The sequence below is a fragment of the Lutjanus erythropterus genome, chromosome 3 (assembly GCF_056507025.1).
Source record: "Lutjanus erythropterus isolate fLutEry1 chromosome 3, fLutEry1.hap2, whole genome shotgun sequence".
NCBI classification, from domain to species: domain Eukaryota; kingdom Metazoa; phylum Chordata; class Actinopteri; order Lutjaniformes; family Lutjanidae; genus Lutjanus; species Lutjanus erythropterus.
Genome location: NC_139319.1, coordinates 36,336,534 through 36,360,547, shown reverse-complemented (window position 1 = coordinate 36,360,547; position 24,014 = coordinate 36,336,534). Strand labels below are relative to the sequence as shown.

Sequence of the window (24,014 nt, the reverse complement as noted above, 5' to 3'; positions counted from 1 at the left end):
CACTTTAAAAACCTCTGCTCTGGCTCGCTTCTGATTGGAGGAATTGAGTTTGTAACCACTGCCCCTGTAAAAACTGTGCCTGGTCTACCCTATAAAAGCCAACATTTCTTTCTGAAATGTAGTGAAGTAGAATTAGAAAGTGGTATAAAAAGGAAGAGTCTCAAGTTGAGTACAAGAACCTCAACTTTGTACCTGACAGGACTTGAGTAGAAGTATTAAGTTACTTTCCACCACTGACGCTTTCTGTCTCTCCAGGTCAGATCCAGATGCTCCAGCTGACAGACGGACGGTGACATTTTTGGATGTTTGAACAATCAGAAAAGTAAAGTCATCAGATTTGTCCAAATCAGCTGCTGTCGCTCCTCATTACCTTTGAACCTGAAATGCACAGCAGACTCTAGAGCGCACACTGTGGACGTGAGAGCGCACTGATGCTGAGCCGGAGGAGGAGGAGGAGGAAGAGGAGCAGTGTGTGTGTGTGTGTATGTGGGGAGGGGGGTGCTCAGTTTGGATAGAGGAGGCGACCAAGGACACAGCACGCAGGGAGGAGGAGAGCTCCTGCACGGACTTGTGACCGGTCCGCAGCCCGAACAGGCTGCTGATGCTCGCAGAAAACAAGTGACACACAAACAGGAATGAAGTGGCAGGAGTCGTAGATGAGCAGATCGGGCAGCTTCAGCGCGGCGGTGGTCTGGTAAGAACTGAAACAACCATGAAATCCAGGAGTCAGGACCAGAGTTTGTCTGACTCCAGAGAGCTGGACAGATCTTACGACCCGCTCACAGGTACCAGTTTATTTCTTCTTCTTCTTCTTTTTAAACACGTGGGGAACTGTTGTTTCATTTACTGCTGTTTGCTGACCTGGCTTTGTGCGCTCATGAAAGTTTGATCCGGTTGGTTATCTCTTAAATCTCTCTTTTTTTTTTATCTCTAAAAAACACTGAAGGATTATTTAATACACCACAAGCCTGTCTGGTCATCTGTCACTAGCAGCCAAGGTTCACAGCACCAACCTCACTTACTTCACCGAGAATTCATTTAAAAAAACAATTATTTGGTATTTTTAATCATGAGAAGAAGAAGAAGAAAATGTGGAAATATTTCTAAAAGCAGCCTGGTTGTATCATCCATTGGTCTGCAGTTGCCTCAGGATTATGCAGGTCAGGTTGGCAGGAAAACACAAACACAGGAAGCTTTGTGAAATATATTTATGATGATGAAGATGATGGTGGTGGTTGTGAAAGATGTTGCAGTGAGCATCTAGAGTAAGTTATGTTTAAGACATAACAGAGTTAACTGACTGCAGTCTGTAGGTGAAACAGGGTGGTTCGATAATTCCAGCAGTGTTGTTCTGTAACATGAACATTAGTCTGAAAACAAACCGTGCTACTTTTCCTCCCTAAGTGATTTTTAATAACATGAAAGTAATCAGTCAGCTGGCAAACATTTAAAACCCAAACAATTGCTGGTTCCAGCTTGTAAATTCTGAGTCATTTCTCGCTCTTTTGATTGTAAATTCAGTATCTTTGGGTATTGATCTGTTAGTCAGACTAAACAAGCAATTTTAAGACATCACTTTGGACTGTAGGAACATTGCAGGACATTTTCAGCATTTAAGAGACTCACTCTGGTTCCCAACCCTTTCTCCTCGGAGCTCCCCTACTTATATAAGAAAAGCTGTCAAAAATTAAATGAATTATAATTGTTTCCATTCTTAGAACCTTAACCTTTGGTAAATGTCTCTTTTCTAGTATAAGCTTAACATTTTTTTCTTTTACAATCCTATACAGTAGTTTATACACACTCATCCTAACTCAAAGAATAATAATGATTTATTATCACAGAGGTAGAGAGATCATAGAGGCCTACTGCAGTATTTATGAGAGGACAAAAGTGGATCTTATTAAATTGTTTTCTACATGATTTTTGTATGAATTCTAAAAAATCTCATTTTGACAACCTCAGAGTGGACAAACCCTTATGACCCCCTGTGATTTTTTGTCGCCCCCCTGAGGGGGTCCCATACACCAGGGCGGGAAGCAATGGACTAATTTATTAATAGATTTTAAAAAACATTCAACAGATTGATCAATGATGAAATTATTTGCTGCCCAAAATAACATATCAGTCATATCAATGTTGTCGTATCAATGTTGATTATTGACATTGGGTTTGTCATGACAGACCAATATACATTATAACTGAACCATTCTATTTAAAAAGTGAAATATTCATATGTTAAAAATACACATATTGTGTAAATATTGTAATTACACTTTTTATATGCTATGTTATAGACTGTCTCCATCATATATGCATATTTTGATTGTAATTCATTTGGCAAAATAAGAGTCAATAAAGACGGTGAAAGATGAATTTGACTGATTTTTTTTTCTTTTCTTTTTTTGTAGATATCGCAATAATATTTTGTCATGAATTCTGCCCATGATAATCGTGTGGTGGAAATCTGAAATTGTAGCAGTCTTTACTGACATAGATTCTAAAAATGCACTGTGCTGATAATTGATATCACTTTGGTAAATGCTCTCATTTAAATTAAATGCTCAGTATCTAAGTTCTGCTAGGGGTCTCTCTCACACTAAAACAATTACAAAAGTCAGATGTAGTTCGATGATGTTGTGAAATAGTGTGGGATGATGGGAGTTGTTGCTTTCGTTGTTAAAATACCTCCATAGCAGATGAAAATCTATCTGACATGACTCATGGACGAGGTAATATTAAAGTTTTATTCCTGTTATGTTCTTTTCTCACTCTCTGACATACCCGACGAAAAGAAGGCGGGGTCGCTACATCACTGGTGAACATTCTGTGCTCTCGACTTTGGTGTCACTTCTTCTGAAGCTCATTGGAGGTTCAATGTCAATCATGCTATTTGGAGACCAAGAGCAAATAAACAAATTCACTCATTTGGAAAAAATCAGTCAGTATGCTGTTCTCTGAAGTGTGTTTTTAGTGTTTCAGAGGTGCTTCGTCATCACTGTCATATCTCCCATAAGCCTCAATAGAACTGGCACCAGCATGTGGAACCAAGCAGAGCATAAGATGTTCTACAGGGATGTAATGACCCCTATGTCTTTTTAGTGTGCTTGTGTTACCTTGAATAAATGATAGATGTCTCTGGGTTTGACAGTTGTTACAAACAATTCAACAAAATATATAATATGATTTTTAAAAACATTTTAATGAGGAAATGTTGCATATTTTTATTTTAATGGAAAATAAGACTTAAAAGAGCAATATGTGGCAACTGAACAGCAGTCCAAATAGCAAGCCGGAGTTATAGACTGTATATTAAATAGGCTGAACCCTTAATTAATATGCAATCAATGGTTGAAGCGAGTTGTTTCCCGCTGCCGCCTCCTCTTCAGACTCAAGGAACAGGAGTGCGAGATGAGCGCAACATTGCAATTTGACAATGACACGCAAGTCCATGTTGTAAGATGATCAGCTGTTTTTAACTGTGACTTATCTGTCCATGTAAAGCTAAGCTAACAGCTAAGCTTATCCTGAAAACAAAAGCCTACTGCTCTGAAAATACACACTCTGGAGTTTGAGTTCAGTGACTGCCTGTCTCACTGTCTGCCAGACTCCATTAACATATTGCTGAATTTAACCGTTACAAACATCTACTCCTTCTACAAGATTATTAATGATTTCTTATGACTCATAAACAGACACTAACTCTTTTGACGAACATTCAGCATTAATTTGAACACTAATTAACTTAACTAAATTAACAAGGAAACTAAAACAGTTCTAACACTGAAGAGAAATTACAAAGAGGTCACCATGACTAGCACTGTTAGAGAGAGAAGCAAGTCATTTTATGATAAATTACATAACATTATATTTAAAATGTGAGAACAGTTGAATGTCATGACAAGTCGTGTGGTCTGATGGTGCTGACAGGTAAACTCACTGAAATGGAGAAGAGAGAGAACAGAAGAAATGTAAGAAAAGAAGAGTCTCATTTGTGTCTTGTCATGTAAAATTACACCTGTCAGTGTGTGTTTATGGTCTAATTAGATGAGTGGGGCTCCTTTCTTTGTCAGACTTTTCAGTGTTTTATTTTCTTCATGAGTGCTCACGAAGACGAGCCTCTTTAGAGCTCAGTAAATGTCTCAGTGTTTCTCTCTCTCTCTCTCTCTCTCTCTCTCTCTCTCTCTCTCTCTCTCTCTCTCTCTCTCTCTCTCTCTCTCACACACACACACACACACACACACACACACACACACACACACACACACACACACACATACACACTCTCGGTGCTTTGGTCTGATGATCCTGAGACAACTTCCTGAAATAGTCTTCTCCTTTAAACACAACTAAATAAGTGTATAAAAATAACAGCTTCAGTGGCGTCCGCCCCCGTTGAGTTTGCACGATATTTCTAAACCACTGTGCTTAAAATGGACAGACAATAAAGATGGAGCTTTATTTAATGGCTGGAGTTGTTGCAGACACAATAGGCAAGGTGATACCCATTCAGCAGCTGGTTAACCAAACAGTGAACAGGTGCATGAACACAGAGTGGCATTAAGGAGACACAAACAAACCTTGTTATTAAAGAGTGAAGCACAGGGGCGTCGTGGGGCTTGACAGCTGGAGGCACAAACCCACGTAAGTGCAGCATTTACAACAGCATTTACAACTCAATATTGTATCTGTCAAATAAACAGCCAACAGTTATGTTAAATGTATTGATGAAGTTACCGACAACAACTGCTGGTGGGGAAAGTCTGATGGATTTAAAAGATTTATCAGCTATATCTAAAAACATTCAGACTGAGCAGAAAATGGTCTTTATGTGCCGCTCTGCTATAAAGCTGCTGACAGCCTCATGTTGTTTACTCTCAGCTGTGTTCATACATTATACATACTGGATGTTTTTCAAGTCATCACTTTCTACACCACACTTCACATGTTACAATGACCCTGAGTGACTGTTGCTGCACTGCAGCTGAACCATGATGTCATGCTGAAACACTGACATGTCTTTTTCTTTCTAAAGTCAAGATGAAATGAAAAATCCCTTTTTAAACATTTTACATCACATTGTGAGCCATATGTGCTTGTGTAGGCTTGAACCAATCATTTGCAACCAATGATGCCATGACATCCATCAATCAATCAATATCCAACTTTTAGGGGCACAGAGCTAAGATTCATTAATTATCTAATTAGCAACATGCTACATCAGTTAATGACCAGCCCACTTCTCAAAGTCCAAAACTTTGTCCCAAAGTTCTGATGACCCACCTGCTGTTCTGATTTCACTCTGAAATAAGTAACAATATAGAAGCTAGATGCTCTTGAAATGCTGTTTCAACAGTACATATGAAGCTACAGCTAGCAGCTAAGCTGAGCTTAGCATAAAGTCTGTGGAACAGGGGTAAAGAGCTAGCACAGTTCCTTTATAATAAAATCCACCAACAACACTTCTTAAGCTCAGTAATTAACACTTTACATCTCATTGTTTAATCCACACAAGATCAAAGTGCAAAAACTAAACTTTACGGTGTTACAGGAGGTTATGTGCTGGACTGTTCATTGGCCAGAAACAGTTGCCTGGCAACCAGTGTGTTGTTTTTACACTGAGGTTTTTGTGCAAATCGAAGAAACGAGACGTAATGTTAACTTTAATGGTGCTAATAGGATAGTTGCAATTGGACAAAGCCAGGCTCACTGCTTCCCCTTGTTTCCAGTTTTTGTGTTAAGCTAAGCTAAACAGTTGCATCTACCCCATTCATTCCACTTGGCACCGCATGTGTGAACCACAGTTTTGATTCGTCCCTCACACGGCTGCATGTTTCACCAACAGCATTTCAGAAGCAGCGTATTGCTCACTTGATTATGTTGACTTGCTTAGATTTTGTTGATCTGGTTATTTTTTCCCCTTGATTTTGTGTCACTGCCACAGAAACGTTTGCTACGTAGTTAAATAGTTGAATTTTTTTACGATGAGTCTGCACAGGGTGTTTTATTTTGAAAATGACCTGATTCTTTTTGCTGTTTCTGTGCCTGACTTCATGCCCGCTCGATCATCTCTGACAGATGTGGTGCAGCCGTAATGTGAACAAGTGAATTGTGAATGTAATTCCTTTAAAGCTCCAGTGTGTAAGACTTCCAGGGATCTATTGGCAGAAATGGAATATAACATTCATGAGTATGTTTTCATTAGTGTATAATCACCTGAAAATAAGAATTGTTCTGCTTTCGTCACCTTAGAATGAGACGTTTATATCAGAGCGTGCAGGTCCTCTTCTATGGAGGCCGCCATCTTGCACCGCCATGTTTCTACAGTAGCCCACAATGGACAAACTGAAGACTGGTTCTTGATATGGCTTTTTACTTGAGTTTCACAGCAACTGTAGGTCATCCTACACATCTGGAAGTGAAACGAGGTGTTTGCAATCTGAATCTCACTGCTATATGCCACTAAAACTACTCCTTTAATACTCATTTCTTTGTAATGATTTGGGGTTTCAGCATTGAATCTCCACACACAGTCTCCACATCTTACTGCATTTATGACTGCAGAGAAACCTGCTTTTTCCTGTGTGTGCTTTCATCGATTTTTATTTCGTGACATATTTCTCAAGGGGTTTTTACAGATAACATTACATTTATATAACATACTTACATGGCTGATATCAGCATAAAAGACCCTCAAAGCCAAATAGATTTCATGTTGTAGTTGCCAAATGGAATTGGCTGTAGTCTGGACTGATGAAGAGTGTTGTATTAAGATCAGTGTTGTGTAACAAATAATCAAAGCTGATCCTGCCGCACGTAACGGATGAGGTGACGTCTGCCTGATAGAAACCTCTGTAACAATCACTGGGGAGTGTGTGTGAATTTAAATATGTTTGTGTGTGCGTGTGTGTGTGTGTGTGTGTGTGTGTGTCCATGGTTTGTGTGAGATGGACGCTTATAATCTGAACCATGTCCGTCTGAGGATTATGGTAAGCATGGAGGCTGTTGCCTGGGCAACATTAGCTTACAAACATTGATTGAGCGCTGCATGACGCTACTTAAACTGCCATGACCTCCTAAGTCAACGCAAAATACTACCAGAGAACGAGGAAAGATGTCTGGGTTTAGACTCATAATAAAATGAACACCAACAGTCAGTTTAGTCTTTACAAGCATTTACCAACTATTTTATTGTTAATAAATCATTTGCTATTACTGGCAAATGATTATCATACTGGACTGACAACAGCTTCCTTCTTTACTTATTTTCCCTGCTAATATATGCTTGTTTTCTTTACTGCTTTTTTTTTAAATTTATGTGAAAAAAGTTTTGTCCTTTGTGGTGACATACAGTAGAGGACACTGTGTCCTCTGTATGTTTTCTGTGGATTTGGGAGGGTTTTTTTTAGAGAAATGTGTCTGAAAAGAATAAACTAATGAAAACACAGTCTTACAAGTAGATACATTTTTTTAAATAAACAATTTTTGAGAGCTTTAAAGGGACAGTTCACCCCTAAATAAAAAATACATATTTTCCCCTCTTCTTTCTCGTATTTATCCATCTAGATCATTTTGGTGTGAGTTGCAGAGTTTTGGAGATATCGGTCGTAGAGATGTCTGCCTTCTTTCCGATATAATGGAACTAAATGGCACTCAGCTTGTCGTGCTCAAAGTTCCAAAAACAAACAAACAAACAAACAAAAACAAACAGCAATATATCTTTCCAGAAGTGATGACTCAATTACTCAAGATACTCAAGATAATCTCAGTGATAGCATAAGATTAAAACTTTAATGGTGTCCTCCTCGGCTGAGCTGCAACCTTACCTCTGCTTAGTTGACTAGTGCAGCGATGGGTGAAAGTAGTTCCTACATGTAACTGCTTACAACAAGGTCTGTGGATTGTCTTAAGAAATCTAGTCATGATTCCTGGAAAGAGACATTGCTGTTTTTTTTTTTTTGTTGTTGTTGAGTGCCATCTAATCCCATTATATTTGAGAGAAGACAGACATCTCTACAGCTGATATCTCCAAAACTCTGCAACTCACACCAAAAAAAGGAACAATGTGTATTTTTGATTTTGGGGGGAACTGTACATTTAATTCCTCCAATGTTTAATATTCTCAAACACTTTCTTTGTTGTTGCAAAAAAAAAAAAAAAAAAAAAACTTGCCTCCCTGATCTAGCTGATTGATTAGACCCCTCAGAGGTTTGATGTTTGGATATGACTTATTGTGTCTGCCCTAAAAATGAAATGAAATGCAACAATTAATACTGTAGTCTCCTAAATCTGCTACAGGGGTTCAAGACTCTGCATAATTTATAAACCCTTCAGAAGTACAACTTGTAAAGATGTACTAAAAAGAGGTGATGATAACTCCCCTTTAACACCTCGCAGCTCTCCTTTTTATGAATTCCTTTGTTTCTCACAGAGTTCCTCACTTTTCTCCCTCCACAGTTTAAGTACTTTCAGCTTGTTTGCACCAGTGGATACGAGAGTCTTTAGAAGTGTTAATAACAGCAAGGGGAGAGTGTATTGATCTGCCTCAGAGGGCTGCATTTGTTGAGATTGATTCACACGATCAAAGTCACCCAGAGGGTCTCCGGAACTGAGGAGAGGCTGCTGGATGATCTCAGCACCTGCTGAAATTACTGCTGAGTCAGCGTTAGTCTTCATCAGTCCAACTCTGGGGATGTTCGATGTTCATGCTGTGCTGTGGGACAGTTAAAAGGGTGAAGTTTAAGGCCCTGGGCTGCACCAGCAAAGAGTCAATTTTTTAACCTGATTAAATCATTGTTTATCTTCTCATTTTGTTGCACCAAACTTTTAAACTAGCTTAAAATTAAGAAATATTAAATTTAAACCTCTCCTTATTTTCTATTATTAACTTTAAGCTCACAGGGGAGGTTTAAAATGGTTGCTTTTTGAGGCGGAGTGAGCAAAATAATCAAGTCCCTCAAAGAACGCAGCTGGATGTCACCATGCATCTCTTCTGTCATTCCAGTTGATTTTTCAGCCAACTGTTTTTTTGTTTTTTCAGAGGAGAAATTAGAGCTTCTCTGCTGCACCATCATGAGTACACTGGCTAACTTTTTAGCTAGCTAGCAAACAATATTGGTATATTTTTACTGTTTAGGCAGCTAGCAAACAAGTAACAAGTTAGTAAATTATAGCTAGCTAGCAAACAGTGTAACATTTTTTTTTACATTTTTAGCTAGCTAGTGAAAATAACAAAAAAAACAAAAACAAACACAAACATTTTGTTAGGTAATACAGAGCAACTGAAACTTATTATTGTATGTGTGCATGCAGTATGTATGTATGAGTATATGTATTTACTTTAATTTGGGTAAGCAAGCATCCCCATATTAACTAATCTCAATTAAAATCAATCAAATTAGCTCTGCTTAATTTTGAAAATCTGTATTTACTCATTTTAAACTCTCAATTGACCTTTATTAGATTAAATACATTTTTGTTGGTGCAGTCCAGTCAAAGAGTACACTGATGTGTGGTGTATTTGCTCTTACTGTAACATCATGAGCAATGTTAACAAAATCCTTTATGTTGTATACATTGTGTCCGGCTCATGTTTATGATCTTAGACAGCTCGTACAAGCAGCAGTGATAATGCCTCAGTTGAGCAGGACAGTTTTAAGATGCATTGTTGTCTGCCTGTTTTTGTTGGATTACTGTGCACATGAGTCACATCAAACTGCTGAGCTTTTCTCTTACTTAAAAAAAATATCTGTGATCAATACGTTGCACTCTGTCACATCTAAAAATATCAGCTAGACAGAACGAAAACAGTAGGAAAGTTGTTTTGTTGCCTCTGTCTCTCTGCAAAATGGTTGTACTTTTTTTTTTTTTTCACAGTCTTATTTTTCTGCATCAAAAAGCTGTGGCGTTTGTGACATCCTCACTGCCCGTGTGTGTGTGTCTGTGCGTGTATCTCTGTGTGAGAGGCCCAGTAAAGCTTTGTTTGTTTTTCCATAGTTGTGCAGCTGCTGCATTTGATAGTTTGATTGACATATTGTACATAGAAGCATCAACTGGTTTGTTCTCACAGAATGAAATCATTAATTCATGCTTATTTATAGAAGCTGTTTTTAACACTGTGGTGTTTTCTTCTGTGGTACAGCAGGAAGGTGATTCTTCTGATAAGCCCTTGAGCAAAACATTGAATCCCTGTGTTGCTGTGGTGCAGCTGTTCGGGACAGTTGTTGTTCCAGACATTTCTCAGGTGTGAATGTTATGAAGTTTCTCTGTTTATTTCAACCTGCAGTGCTGCTGCTCCTGCTGTGTGTAAGGCTTTAATTTAATCTTTTTTTTACTTTACATTACTTATGACCATTTTACAAACATGTATGAGCTTCTTAGAGTGTGAGAATGAGTCTGAATTGTTTTTAGATCTAATGCATCACATTGAACATCTTCATAGTAGTTTCCTGACTGTATATTTGACAGACAAGAACAAGAGTTGAGTGTAATCTGACTGTAATTCAACACTGCCCTCTAGTGGCAGGAAGGACATACAACTGACTAAAGATGAACCTTATCATGGGTTAACATAAAGACAGGGTCATTACATCAACCTAAAATATTCTTGGTGCCAGACTTTGGTGTGAGTTCTATTGAAGTTTATAGGATTAGCACACTGAAACACAACATATCTACATCTACTACACCTTGGGGAAAAGGTACCTCTCTCTCCCCTTAGTTTCTTTGCTTAGTTTCATTCAGTTCCTTTATGTCCATAGGATCCATGTGATTCAAAAGACCTTCGACAATTGAGCCAAGGTAGCCTAATAATACTGTTTGATATGACTTCAGATTACACCAAAATGCACAAAAAGGCCATCCAAAAGCATTTATTAGTTTCTGACTCTGGGAAAGTGAGAAAACAGTAAAATTCCCCTGAACTACTGTATCTCTGAACTCTCTCTTTAACCAGATCACATATGTTTATACTGTTCTAAGTCATGTCCTTTTCATAACTACTGTAATAACTAATTTAATATTTGTTCATTTGCATTCACTGAGCCTCCCCAGAAAGTGTTTGTAGCCCTGCTGGGGAGGCCCTCCTCCCACTCTGGATTAAATAACACACCCTTTAAACTGATTTTACATTACAGGATACATTTAGGGATCACTTCAGATCCATGGTACCATTTTACAGTAAGATAACCTTATCAATGATTTATTGATGTTTTAGAATTAGGTTATTAATTAGGCTGTAAATGCTTCATAAATCATTCATAATCTGTTACAACACATTAGATAAAAAGGGTAACAGTGACCTGTTGCTTGCCGAACGGAGAGTCCACATTTTTCATAACTTCTTACTCTTTCTTACGTTGCCTCCTCTATCAGTGGCATTTATACCTGTCAGCTTCACCGCATTTTTGCTAATAAGTCACAAACAGTTGCATATATTAACAGTCAAAAACTTTTATTTGGAATCAAACTACCAAATTCACACACTGAAGCTTTGGCAGTACTGATCACGTTGACATTTCTGCATACTATCAGCAGCCTTCCTCATTATTATCACAGGTGTTGATATGACATAAATCATTAATAAATGGTGATGGGTTTTACACTTTACAAGAAGGCTCCTTGTTCCCAGTTATAAATGTTCATATCTCAGTAAGCATCAGCTGGATCTTGCCAACTAGTGAACCCAGAGTGTGAAAACTGCTATAACTTGTTTAGAACTGTGTACTAATGATTTATAAAGTGTTTACAACTTAATTAAAACCTAATTATAAGCCATTTCTAAAACATGATGAGGGTAGTCTTATTGTAAAGTGTTACCAACTCCCATCTTCTTTCTCAAGCCTGCATTTGCTTTAGGATTGTTCAAAATGAAAAGAAATAAACAGTTGGTTGTGTGCAAGCTTATGTCAATAGCTTCGCTGTTTTTCAGCTCACCACATCTGCTGTCAATTGCTTTGCTCTCAGGTTGATTTGGGTCAATATAAAGTCTCTGTGTTTGGCTTTGGATGAAAGAGACTGCAAAATGAGATTTATTCAGCAAGTGAGACCCTCAGACACAACACAAAGAGGGTTTAGGAGCAGACAAAGAAGCTTCAGAACAGAGGTGGGAAATGATGGATGAAGGGCAAGTTTGTGTTTTAGTGTAGCAGGTGTGTCAACCCTGTGGTGCTCCTACAGGAGGAGGAGGAGGAAGAGGAGGAGGAGGAGGAGGACATGCAAACGTGTTGTTCAATAATCAGCTTGATGTAGACAGTTGCTGCAGCTACACAAAGATCTGGAGGAAATTATCAGCTGGAAACATTTACAGAGAATGAGTCTGGTTTCAAACAGTGAGGAGGGACAATAACAAGAACAAGAGGACAGCAAAGGAGTCATCCTCTTCTGGAGGACTAAAACATCTACAGACTTCTGCAGTGGAAGAAGCTCATCAGATGCACTGTAAAGACGGTTGAAGACTGATTCCAGAGCTGATCCTCAAACACATTCGGCATGGAGCAGAGGAAAAGGAGACACCAAAGTCTGTTGAGGATGTGGAGACACTTCTGCAGCTGGCTGACTGGCGCACTGTCAACAGGTACAATCAAGTGACAGGGAGGAGCTGACAGAAAATAAACGCTGAAGAAGATTTGTCATCTGATTCTGTTCGATGTTAGATGCCTGCAAAGACGTCGTTTGACTGATAAAATGTTGAGTGTCAGTATTATTTTAAGATCACAGTGTGAGGAGTCATGTATAATGAATGATAGTGAGTGAAGCTTGGATGAATAATTGAGTGTGAACATGTTAATTAGTAACTCATTGATAATTAAGGAATCCTGATGTTTTCCTGTTGAATTTGAATGTTCATTTAAGTGCTCCTCACAAACACACAGCAAAATTTTGTTCGCAATTGTTTAAAAGTCCATGTCAGTGAGCACTTCTCTCTTGACAAGATGATCCATCCACCTGACAGGTGCTGATTAAACAGCAGGAGTGACTACTGACAACTACTACTGGTTTCACTGGTTGGGTCACTGGTTGGGTTGGTGAGGTTTAGGCCTGACTGGTTAGAGTTAAGGTAAGAATATTGGGGTAAGCCTATCAGAATGAGAGAAGGCTGGGTCATGATTTGCCCTTCTGGGGAAAAATTAGCCCTGTGTGAAATAGTTCAGTGCCTAATGAAGTTGATGAGACTTAAAGGGATAGTACACCCAGAAATGAAAATTAATTTGTTATCTACTCACCCACATGCTGACTGAAGGCCCAAAAAGCCCCAAAATGCCAAGTTGATTAAAAAAAACATTATTTACACCACATTTTTAGCCTAAATCCTCACTGTAGATCCTTAGCTTGGAGCCACGTTCATGTGCACATGCACACTGTCTGAACTGGGTGTGTGTGGTGTGACAGTGTGCAAACTGCATGTCAGGAGTTAGGAGACTTGGATTATGCCAGACAATCAATATGGATGCATTTTATGTGATTTTTTGAGTTGTGTGGAGTTTTGTGTACTAAAAAACTAAATCCAACCCTCAATTGGCATGAGGGTGAGTATATAATGACTGAATTTGCATTTTTGTGTGAGCTCTCCCCTTAAGAATGACCATTAGAGTGACCTTTCATTGTGACTTTTCCAAGACGCACCTGTACAACAGTCCTGCTGTTTAATGAGCATCGCTACATGCCACACCAGTCTGTGGATGGATCGCTCACTAACATAGATTTTAATAAGTTTGTGCACAAAATCTACAAGTCTGAAGTTTTTTACTTCAACTCATGGAAAATGGGAGCAAAAACAAAAATGTTAAGTTTATATTTTTGTTGGGTGTCGATTCAGTTTAATGGTTATTTATTAGCTATCACTGATTGTGTTTTTTTTTTTTTTTTTGAAAACTTACAATTTTCACCTTCCTACAAAAAAAAAAAAGAAAAGAAACTACATATTTGTAGTAGGCAACTGATATTATGTTTGTGGGAACTTTATTATGTTGGTGGGATTATTACATTAAGAGCTGCACATCTATATTATGCTTGTGGTTTATTACATTTGTGGGCAACAGTATTGAACTGAGACAGTTTCATAACCAGTTAAAACTCCTTGTAGTACATTTACATAACATTACTTCTTTCCATAGTGTATGTGAGAACAAATGAGGTGAAACCGAAATATAATATCTGGCGTTTACATCACACTCTGTATGACCTCTAGATCTCAGTCCTCAGTCGTGTCCTTTCACTCAGCCCTCACATGCTGGTTGCTCTCCAAACAGCTTAGATTTGCTGGGTCACACTGGTTCAAAGCCAGGTCAGCAAACTCATTTCTGTGCCCTAAGTTACATGGAATAGTCATTCAAAGTATTTGAGTGTAGTGTGGCCAATGTTTTATCCATTTAACATGATGTTTCCCCCATGTGGGCCGCTCTATCTGCCTCTAATCTCCGCTGTGATTGGTTGTTTCCAGGTAATCCACCATCCAAACCCATTAAAAAGACCATAAAGCAGCGGTTCCTCAAACTGCTCCCCTGCTATCGCTCTGGCTCCAGCTCTTCGTCTAATCAAAGCAAGTGTCAGGACCCACGAGTCCATCAGCACACAGATTAGCCACTGAATAAAATTACATCTTTATCATACTTTTCCTCTTCTTTATTTTCGCCACTTTTTCCTGTTTCTCAGGACAAGCCGTTTCATGTGCACTCTGTCTCAGGGAGTAACTATTGTGTTCCTCTCTCCATCCCTCCATGCAGGAAGTATATCTGGGGATGCTGAGTTGTCGACAGTGTGTTACAGACCAGAGGGGCTCGACAATCTCGTTCAGCAGACCAACTTCAGCAAGAAAGAGCTGCAGGTCCTCTACCGGGGATTCAAAAACGTCAGTCCAAGATGAGAATTTTGGATCTACGCACTCTTTCTTTACTGTTTTGAATGACCATGGATATGAATAAGGAGTTGCTATACACAATGTGGATTTTTTAATTATTTATATGCATGAGAAAACAAAGTATGCATGCTTTTCATTGACATAAGTTTATGTTTTTCATTCCTACAGGAATGTCCCAGTGGTGTGGTGAATGAAGAGACTTTTAAAAACATCTACTCCCAGTTCTTCCCTCAGGGAGGTCTGTCACATCCTCTTCTCTCAACTCATGTTTTAAATCCTTATTCAACATTTATGTTACCAACATTTTACCAGCATTTTTCTGGTATTGAAATATTAAGAGTGCAAACATGAGCTGTTCTCTAAATCAGTAACAGCTTTGTAAACGGCAAGATCCTTCATCTTCAGTGTATTCATAATCTACTGTAGGTAAAACACTGACTCTGGATCAGTACGTCATACAACCTGACTTCAAAAAATCTGAACTAACCCTGTAAGTTGTGCTCATTAGAGAAATCGCATGTGTAGGCTAACAATCAATGTGTTAAAATTTTAAGGTTGTGAAATACTAGAAAAGAATACTTTCAAAAGCCTGTGTATTTTATATTACTCTTGGTACATCTGTGCAAAATGTTCAGGTTTGTGAGTGTAGAAAAGATTTGCTGTTGATGAAGGAAAAAGTGGACTTCAGAAAACTGCGAAACTCACAGTTTTAACTTTTACAGACAGGAGACCAACATGTATATTTGTAACCTATATCAGTGTGTGTTTGTTCGTGTGTGTGTGCGCACGTGTGTGTGTGTGTGTGTGTGTGTGTGTGTGTGTGTGTATACAGTTTTCTACTTTGAATCTGTGGTCAAATCTGTTATTTTTTCAGTATTTGTGTGTCACTGTTGATGTAACTTGTGCTCGAATTATTCAGACATTCTTAAATTTCTACAAATATAAATCTGTCTTACAAATTCACATTCAACATTATCAATCATCATGTAAAGTGTTTTCACAGATTTTCAAAGGGAACATCATTTCACCAACTCAAAATCTTAGTGAGTCCTGCAGGACACATGTTTTCATGTCTCATTCTGTCATACTCTGATTTGTTAGCTCATTTTTTTATTTTTAGTTTTGAATGGTCACTTTATTTCCTCTCTTACAGATTCAAGTATGTATGCACATTTCCTGTTTGAAGCTTTTGACACCAACAACAATGGATCGGTCAACTTTGAGGTGATTCATACTCTGCTGTTCATCCAAATGGTTTTCCTTTATTTCCTTCATGTCTGTGTTTTCTTCCTTTATGCTTGCAGCAGTAATCCTATACAAAGAATGCTTCTACCTTTACTGATTGATTGTAAAGCAATTAGTAGCTTTTATTATTTGTTAGAATAATTGTCACTATTCTAGATTACCATGTCTGTTTATGTAAAGTTTCCATATTCAAATACATAAGAACACATGAGGTACATTTTTCATGAGTTTCTTGACCAGAACATTCACAAGGTTGAATTTAAAAATTAATCCCTCATGCAAACACTTCAGTATGTTGAATGTTTTTACCTTGAAGTACATCAAAACATATCGACACCAAGAAAAGTAAAATCTTTATAAGAATTCAGTTTGTATCTGTTGGTGACATACCACAAACGTTCAGTCTGACCTTTTAACTCACTCCGACCCACTGATGTCACCATCACTTTCCTCGTCTCAGTCATCGCTGGGTTTTCTTTGTCTTGCTGTAGGACTTTGTTATAAGTCTGTCCATCATCTTGAGAGGCTCTGTCACTGATAAACTGAACTGGGCCTTCAATCTGTACGATCTCAACAAAGACGGATGCATCACCAGAGAGGTGCTCCAATCATTCTCTCTATCTGTCAGTCTGTGTGTGTATGAATGAAAGCTGTGTCTTATGTTGTGTTGGCGGCTCTCTGTGCCATTTGATTTGATCTAATTTCTTTTCCTCCCCTCTGTCTATCCAGGAGATGACAGACATCATGCGCTCCATCTATGATATGATGGGGAAGTATACTTACCCCAACATGAGGGATAGTGCTCCCAAGGAGCATGTTGACAACTTCTTCCAGGTAAAACACACAAATAATCAAACCAAAATACAACTGTTCAAATGGTTCACATATGCTTGATTTCATTTTTGCAAATTAAAATTGTGCTTTTACACAGTTTGTACTGTAAGTGCTCCATTGTTTATGTTTTTATCAACCAGAGCTAACCAGCTGAAGCATTTTGCATCGATCCCTCATAACGTACTGGTACACCATATTTTGTGTCTGCTAATGGGCAGTACTACTCATTTAATTAGATGACAGGACACAGATTCAAGTCTGCACACGCTGTAAAGTTTCTTTTACTGAACTAAGACAAGCTTAACTGCCTTGTTTACACACCTGATTTAAACTTGACAGAAACAAAATAAAACTCACTAAACCCCTTCTTGGTTTGTCTTCCCACTGTTCCATCAGTCACAAACTCTGGTTTAGTCGAAATAAACATTCAGTTCAGAGTGAAATATAAAACTATTCCTCTTCGGACTCACTGCCTACCTTGTAAGGCAGCAGGATTCACGAGATCAGACGAGAATCCGTCTTGTGAGGCTCCAAGCTATTCATTTGTATCTGCACCAAAGTGGTGCAGCCAATCAGCGTCCTTGGAGGGACTACTGGCTGCTATGGATGTGGCTTTATGTCCATGGAAACAAGTCATGTTGAGCAAACAATGGCAGCTCCTGGAGAGGTTAGCATAGATATTGCGATAGCATCAGTTACATCAGAACTGCAGAGTATCTCTTCATTGAAGAACGGCACTGAAGGCTTTTATTAATGGAAAAGTTTTCGCTTTTCTTCCAGCCATCTTCAGTGAGTTGACCTGATTTGGTTGAAGTAAGCCCATGTTAGACATGACAGATGGTTCATCCAATCACCGGCCAAAGGTTTTTCTCAAAAGCACCCGCCCTTTTCCAAACAGTTTCTATGGACGGCTTCCCAGATGGTTCTGTGAAACGAACCATCTGGAGTGTCAGGTTACTCCGCTGCTGCTCTGATGCCCAACCTCCCTCTTGCTCTTCTCGTGCTCGGCGCCTCTCCTGAACCTGCTGTTTCTTTCCAAGAGTCAGGCTGATGAGTCCGGTTCCACTGCCTGCTTTCTCAGCTCAGGTTCTTGTGCCCATCTGTCCTTCTCCAGCCGGGCCACACTCGCTCAGGGTCTGAAATCCTGAAAACCACCTCCTCCTGGTGGTTCAAAGCTACTATTACAAGATGTGTTAACACTAACACTCCCTGATGGTTCGAGCTCCCAGTTCTGGTAGAGTCAGCTGATAGGACCACTACTACCTGCGTGGCTAACTGAGCTAACTAGCTTACAGCAGCAACAGTTTGGCAGCAGTTCGGAGTTACTTTAGGTAGTGATATGCTGCCACGTGTTTGTTTTGAGCATGAATTTGAAAGGTGGCCAAAAGTTTGCAATTCTTACATATTGCTCCTGTTTGGCACCCTGTCGACTTTTTGACCACAAGCAGTGCTGTAGAGCAATGTTTTTATGAGCAAGTTTCTTATTTGTTTGTAGCTCTTCCACATGCACAAGGACACACGTGTGTGCAGTGGCGCCCTCAAGATGTCTAAGGGGCAGGGGCAACACACAACAATTCCAGTCCTGAGTTGAAGTTAAAATTGTTTTATTATGTGACTTCAAGTAGAACAACAACTACACTTCTATAATGAAAGCTCACTATTAACTCTTTAACCATTTAGAGGCATGTCAACGCCAAAACATTTTCTAGTATGTAGGACAGCATATATGCCACTTAGTCGTGTTCAGTTAACCCTTAACATCTGTGCCTGTGTGTTGCCTTTTCCAGAAAATGGACAAGAACAATGACGGAGTGGTCACCATCGAGGAGTTCTTGGAGACATGCCAAAAGGTCTTCAGCATCAAATGTTTTTAACCATTTTAAATTCACATTTGATAACAAAACCTCCATTTCCATCCGCAGCTCTCTCAGCAGACTTAAGATTTGTCCCGTTGTTTCCATTTCCTTCCAGGATGAAAACATCATGCAGTCCATGCACATGTTTGACAATGTGATCTAACACTTTGGTGGACACAGACGTGAGGTTTTTCCCGCCTGCCTGGAGCTCATCCACAGTTCTTCAGCCCCCAGCTGGAGTGGACAGTGTTTCTGTGTCTAAACACAGCGGTACAGGGTCCAAACAGCAATGAACCAGAGGAAACTTACCCTTAAACCCGTGAACCCTCGTGAAATGTTTTTCTTTTCTCATTAAAAGTGTATAGAAAGGTTTCAAAGGGTGGATTCTGGTGTTTTCAGATCAGATCTTGTATTTGATTGAATGATCTGTGCAGGCTGATCTGAACATGTGTATTTAATGCTGTAGAGAAGCAGCTCAACAACAATAAGCACTGATGAAGAAAATGCTCAAAAACATCAGGCTACTGCCATGACCTCTTCACCCATACAAGTGATGATTATTATCATATTTTTCTCTATTGCATGAATGAATGTGCAGACACATGGAAGTAACTGAATAATGCTCAAAATGTGGTGCGTCACACACTGTCTATACTCACAGTTATACTACAATGAGGGATGAAGGGATGAAGTTTGAAATCAAGCAATAATCTTAAATGTTATCAAATCTTCTCTGTCCTCCACTCACATTTATTGTAATACTGTATACTGTGTCTGCATGATGTGACTGTTTCGACTGACCATTGAACTGTTTAATTAAAGTGTTGATATATTTTCTATATGGACATGTTAACGATGAAAAGGATGAAACTGAATTAAACCACACAGTCGCTATGCAAAGGTGCATAATTGTTTTGTTTTGCCAGATCGGATTTTACATTGATTTCTTCTTGTCGCAGCTTTTTCAGCCACAGGTTCAGGCATCATCGCTGTCATTTTATAGTTTTTCCACAATATAATGAACACTCCTCACAAAGGTTCTGGTTGTGTAGGGCCACAGAAAATATCATTTATCAGGATTTAATTAGGACACATCTCATTCTGGATGTTAGAACTGCAATAGCTTTTTCTTTATTTGTTTTATCCATTTTTTTCTTTATCTTGTATTGCGATGTAATAATTTTCCTTCAGCTAATGCGAGAGCCTCAAACATCAGATCCTTGTAACCTGCCGGTACTGAGCTGGTTTGCTATGAAAAGATAAAACTATTTGGAGGATTAATACGGAAATGTCAGCCACCAAAATAGAGAGATACAGAGACAAAAGAAATGTTTTTCTTATTTAAATCCTGACGTGTCAAGCAGCTATCAGGCAGCGCAGGTGGATTAAGACACAATGGGTCCTGGACAAAGACAAGTAAAGGACCTCCATGCACCTCCTACACAGACACAAGACACCCATAAGAGATGCAAAACTCTGGGTTTGGAGTCCCCTTGTAGTTGTTTTATGTCTCTTTTTGTGTGCCTTTGTAGTTTTTTTGTGTGTCTGTAGTTTTTAGTGTCTGTGGTTATGTGTCTTGTTGCAGTCGTTTTGTCTCTTTGTAGCTGTTTTGTGTCTGTAGCTTTTGTCTCTTTGTGTATCATTGTTTTGTGTCTGTTTTTAGTTGTTTTGAGCATCTTTGTAGTTATTTTGTGTATCCTTGTAGCTGCTTTGCATTTTAGTCTCTTTGTGGTTGTTTTGAGTCTCTTCATTTCTTTCTAGTCATTTTTCTTCTGTCCATGGTTGTGCGACGAGACCCTGGGTGTCTGTGCTCTGCATGCCCATCAGTAAGTCATCTGGATCCAGGAGAGCAACAGAGGCAGGGTGAGGTACAGAAAAAGAAAAGGCGGGGAGTGTGAACACGCTTTGAACTCACTTTTGGCCTCTATTATAGAAAAAAGAGGAACTAGAAATGTGAATAAGAAAATGGTGAGAATGAGAAACAAGAAGCAGCAGGAACAGAAAATTGGGGAATGAAACTTACTGACTGATCCTCAACAAGATCCAGCAGTCTTTACATCACTGTGTAAGGAAAAATGGAACAAAAACTCATGATCTTTCCACAAGTGACAACCACAAATCTGCTGAAATAGGACATGGAGAGATGGAGGACACAGTGTCCAAGTAGAGACACAAAAGGTTATTCTTTAGCAAACAGTAATTAACACATGAAAAACATATTAAATGTTCTCCAAATAGGCTTTTATGGTATTGAGAATTATGACATGTATTTCACATGTTTATAGAGTAAATAAGTAAAAACAATGTATTTCTGTAGCTATAAGAGTGAATATGTTGTTTGATTCACAGGAACCAGCGGCATCACATCTGGTGGTATCTGAGCCAGTTATATTTTCTTAGGAAAACATTTTATATGAATGTTTTTAGTCACCCCTTTAAACAAGTGGTCAGAGTATAAAGCCAGTACTTTAAATAAAGCACTCAAGAATCCTTGAATACTGTTTGGGAGAAGAACTTGAACAAGAGGAGTGTTTTCTATTGTATAGTTACTGTACTGAACACCATTAAGACTGAATCTGATGAACGATAAATAATGCAGGAGTTGAAGGACAGTAGGTTCCTTTTATGGGACAGATGTCAAACACATTTTCAGTTTCTCTTATGGGTATAATTACAGCCTCCGGGATTATTGTAATATATTGGAAAACAGCTAATCATTTCTGGGTTTTAACTCAATAAACACAGACACCATGATACATTTAATATATCCTTTATTTTTATTAAACAAAATTTCAGTAAAAACTCTTATTAAGTAGAAAGACAAATTTCCCTGTCAGTAGTTTTCTCCAGCTGTAGGGCCGTCCCCGATTACATTATCTCATGTGTTGACTCATGACTCAGTCAGTGTGTTGAACACATCCGTAAAACCACACTGTTCTTCTCCTGCGGATGATTACAGTCACATACGATCTTTTCTTATGATGAAAGACATCTTTGTCAATATTTTCATAATGCCAGATAATGTGAACCTTTCCCAGTGAATAACTTATAAAAAGGTGAGAAACTATTCCTAAAAACAAACATGTACACTCCAAAAAAGTCAGCTGATTACATAAGATTGGGGGGCGAGGGGGGAGGGGGCAGCCCTACACTGCTCTCTCAAAGGTCTGTCAGAGACCACACTCCTCATTTGTTCACTCCTACTGAACTAGTGCCGCTCACTCTTAAAGGGTAACTTTGGTATTCTTGGACCCAATTTTTTCATGCTTTTGTGTCTAAGTGACTAATGAAATTGGTCCAGTATTGAGCGAGAGCGCTGCAGCTGGCAGAAGTAAAACTAAGCTACAATATAATCCCTCCAGGCAACTGTGCACCATCAAAGTCCACTAAAAGTGCTTGTTTCTGCCACTGACAGGCTCAGATCATTATTCTAAATGTCTGACAACATTACGGAAAGGATCGGTGCAGAGAGAGACATTTTATGTTTAACCACAAACAGCTGCTTTATCAGACTCCATTGACAAAACACATTAATTCTATCTCTGTGGTCTAATGCTGCCGCGATCGATTAGTGTATCTGTGTTATTGTGAGCCATTTAGTGTTTTAAAAGGTTAAGAACTGATCGAGGCAGCAGTAAAACTAGTGTAGGTCTCGATCGTTTCCACGATGTTGTCATTTTCCATGTTGTCAGACACTTGAAATAAAAATCTGAGCCTGTCAGGGACATAAATAAACACTTTTAATGGGCTTGTTTTGATGGTGTGCAGGTACCGGGAGGGAGTAGCTTAGTTTCATCTCCACCAGCTGCAGTGTTCTCCCACAATATTGGGCCAATTTCAAAAACTGTTCTCCCCACCGGTCACTGAGATACAAAACTAGAAGAAAATAGGGTCCAGGTTGAGAAATACTGAAATTACCCTTTAAGTGTTGGGTCACAGTGGAAGAAAGTTGACAGTATATAGTGTCAAAACTACAGCATAGACAGCAGTGTCTGTTACAAAGGCGTTAAGAAAGAAACAGAGCGGTGAGCAGGTGCACCGTGCACGTTGAGCCACCTCTGGCAGTGTTTTCAACTATTATCCTGTTTTTTTTTCTTTTTCTTAAAAAAAAGGAAGCTACATGATTATCGTCACAAAATAAAATCTCTTTGGCATAGAATACCCACCCAAAAGCGTAAATACACACATGCACGCACACACACACACACACATACTCACATGCACGCGCACACTTTTAAAAGGTTCTCTAACAGAAACCTACAAGCATCGTCACTGTCAGAATTATAATCAGCAAAATTATGTTATAAAACAAAGTTGAGCCCTGTTAAGATTATGAGTCCCGTACTCAGTGATAATTGCATATATTACATCAGGCTGGGAGCAGAGGGAATAATCTCTACTGACGACTATATTCTCTTCGTTGTCCCGTTAAATCCCATAACAGCTCCTCTGCGTCCTTTTTTCACTTCTACTTCTCTTCGGGATCTACAAGAAGAAGAAAAAGGCATGATGAGAAAAACAACTTAAACTTGCATCTCAAGCACAACTCCACTGACGGGTTATTTAAAAGTTATTAAGTTTCCGGAAAGAAACATCAGACTTTAAACAAACAGTATCTGAGGTCTGCCACTAGAGGTCTGTCTTGTATTTTAAAAAATAAAACAGAAGATGTAGTTTGATGATGGTGTGAAGTAGCGTGAGATCATGGGAGTTGTTGACTTCATTGTTAAACAACCACCATTGTTGATGTACAGTATTTCTGACACGACTCAGACGGCAGTCCGGACGTTAAAGCAACAGGTGACCAAATGAAAGGCACGGTTAACTTAATGAAAATTTGGGACAATGTCGACAATTCATCAGAATATAGAACAAAAGTGTAGGCAATTTTAGACTTTTTTTTGATGAAATGTTACATATTATACTTTTAAGGGCACTGAAAACATTTCTGTTTTAGCGTGAGCTCGCTTCCTATTAAGAAATTCATTTAAAAATTCTACATAAAATTTATCAAGTTTTTTTTTCCATGTCTATATGTCTGTATGTGGATATACATAACACCTGATTTTACCATGGACATGCTGATGAAACATCTGTTCTGTTATTTTTTTTTTCAAATGATTTATTTAAAATCCCATGTTTCTTAAGCACCACTAATACTACCTACCTTTAGCCTAAGAAATCATTTGTTACTTCCACAATTTAAAATAACAAATCTCTAG

The 24,014-nt window shown here is 38.7% G+C and overlaps 1 protein-coding gene across 1 annotated transcript; it reads left to right on the top strand.

Annotated features, from left to right (window-relative positions):
• Positions 1 to 507: 507 nt before the first annotated feature.
• LOC146330433 (A-type potassium channel modulatory protein KCNIP2-like) lies at positions 508 to 19,692 on the top strand. The gene is made up of 9 exons (XM_084715976.1): positions 508 to 785; positions 14,441 to 14,539; positions 14,724 to 14,848; positions 15,026 to 15,095; positions 16,011 to 16,081; positions 16,594 to 16,701; positions 16,832 to 16,936; positions 18,724 to 18,786; positions 18,908 to 19,692. The coding sequence occupies exons 1-9, from the start codon at positions 713 to 715 to the stop codon at positions 18,953 to 18,955; spliced, it is 762 nt and encodes a 253-aa protein (XP_084572102.1). The 5' UTR covers positions 508 to 712; the 3' UTR covers positions 18,956 to 19,692.
• Positions 19,693 to 24,014: the final 4,322 nt, after the last annotated feature.

What these genes read in the sequence shown, in the direction of transcription:
- LOC146330433 (XM_084715976.1), top strand. Translation starts at nt 713, where the DNA reads ATGAAATCCAGGAGTCAGGACCAGAGTTTGTCTGACTCCAGAGAGCTG. An exon ending in ATGGATCGGTCAACTTTGAG is followed by an intron (nt 16,082 to 16,593) that starts GTGATTCATACT and finishes GTCTTGCTGTAG; the next exon opens with GACTTTGTTATAAGTCTGTC. An exon ending in ACGGATGCATCACCAGAGAG is followed by an intron (nt 16,702 to 16,831) that starts GTGCTCCAATCA and finishes CTGTCTATCCAG; the next exon opens with GAGATGACAGACATCATGCG.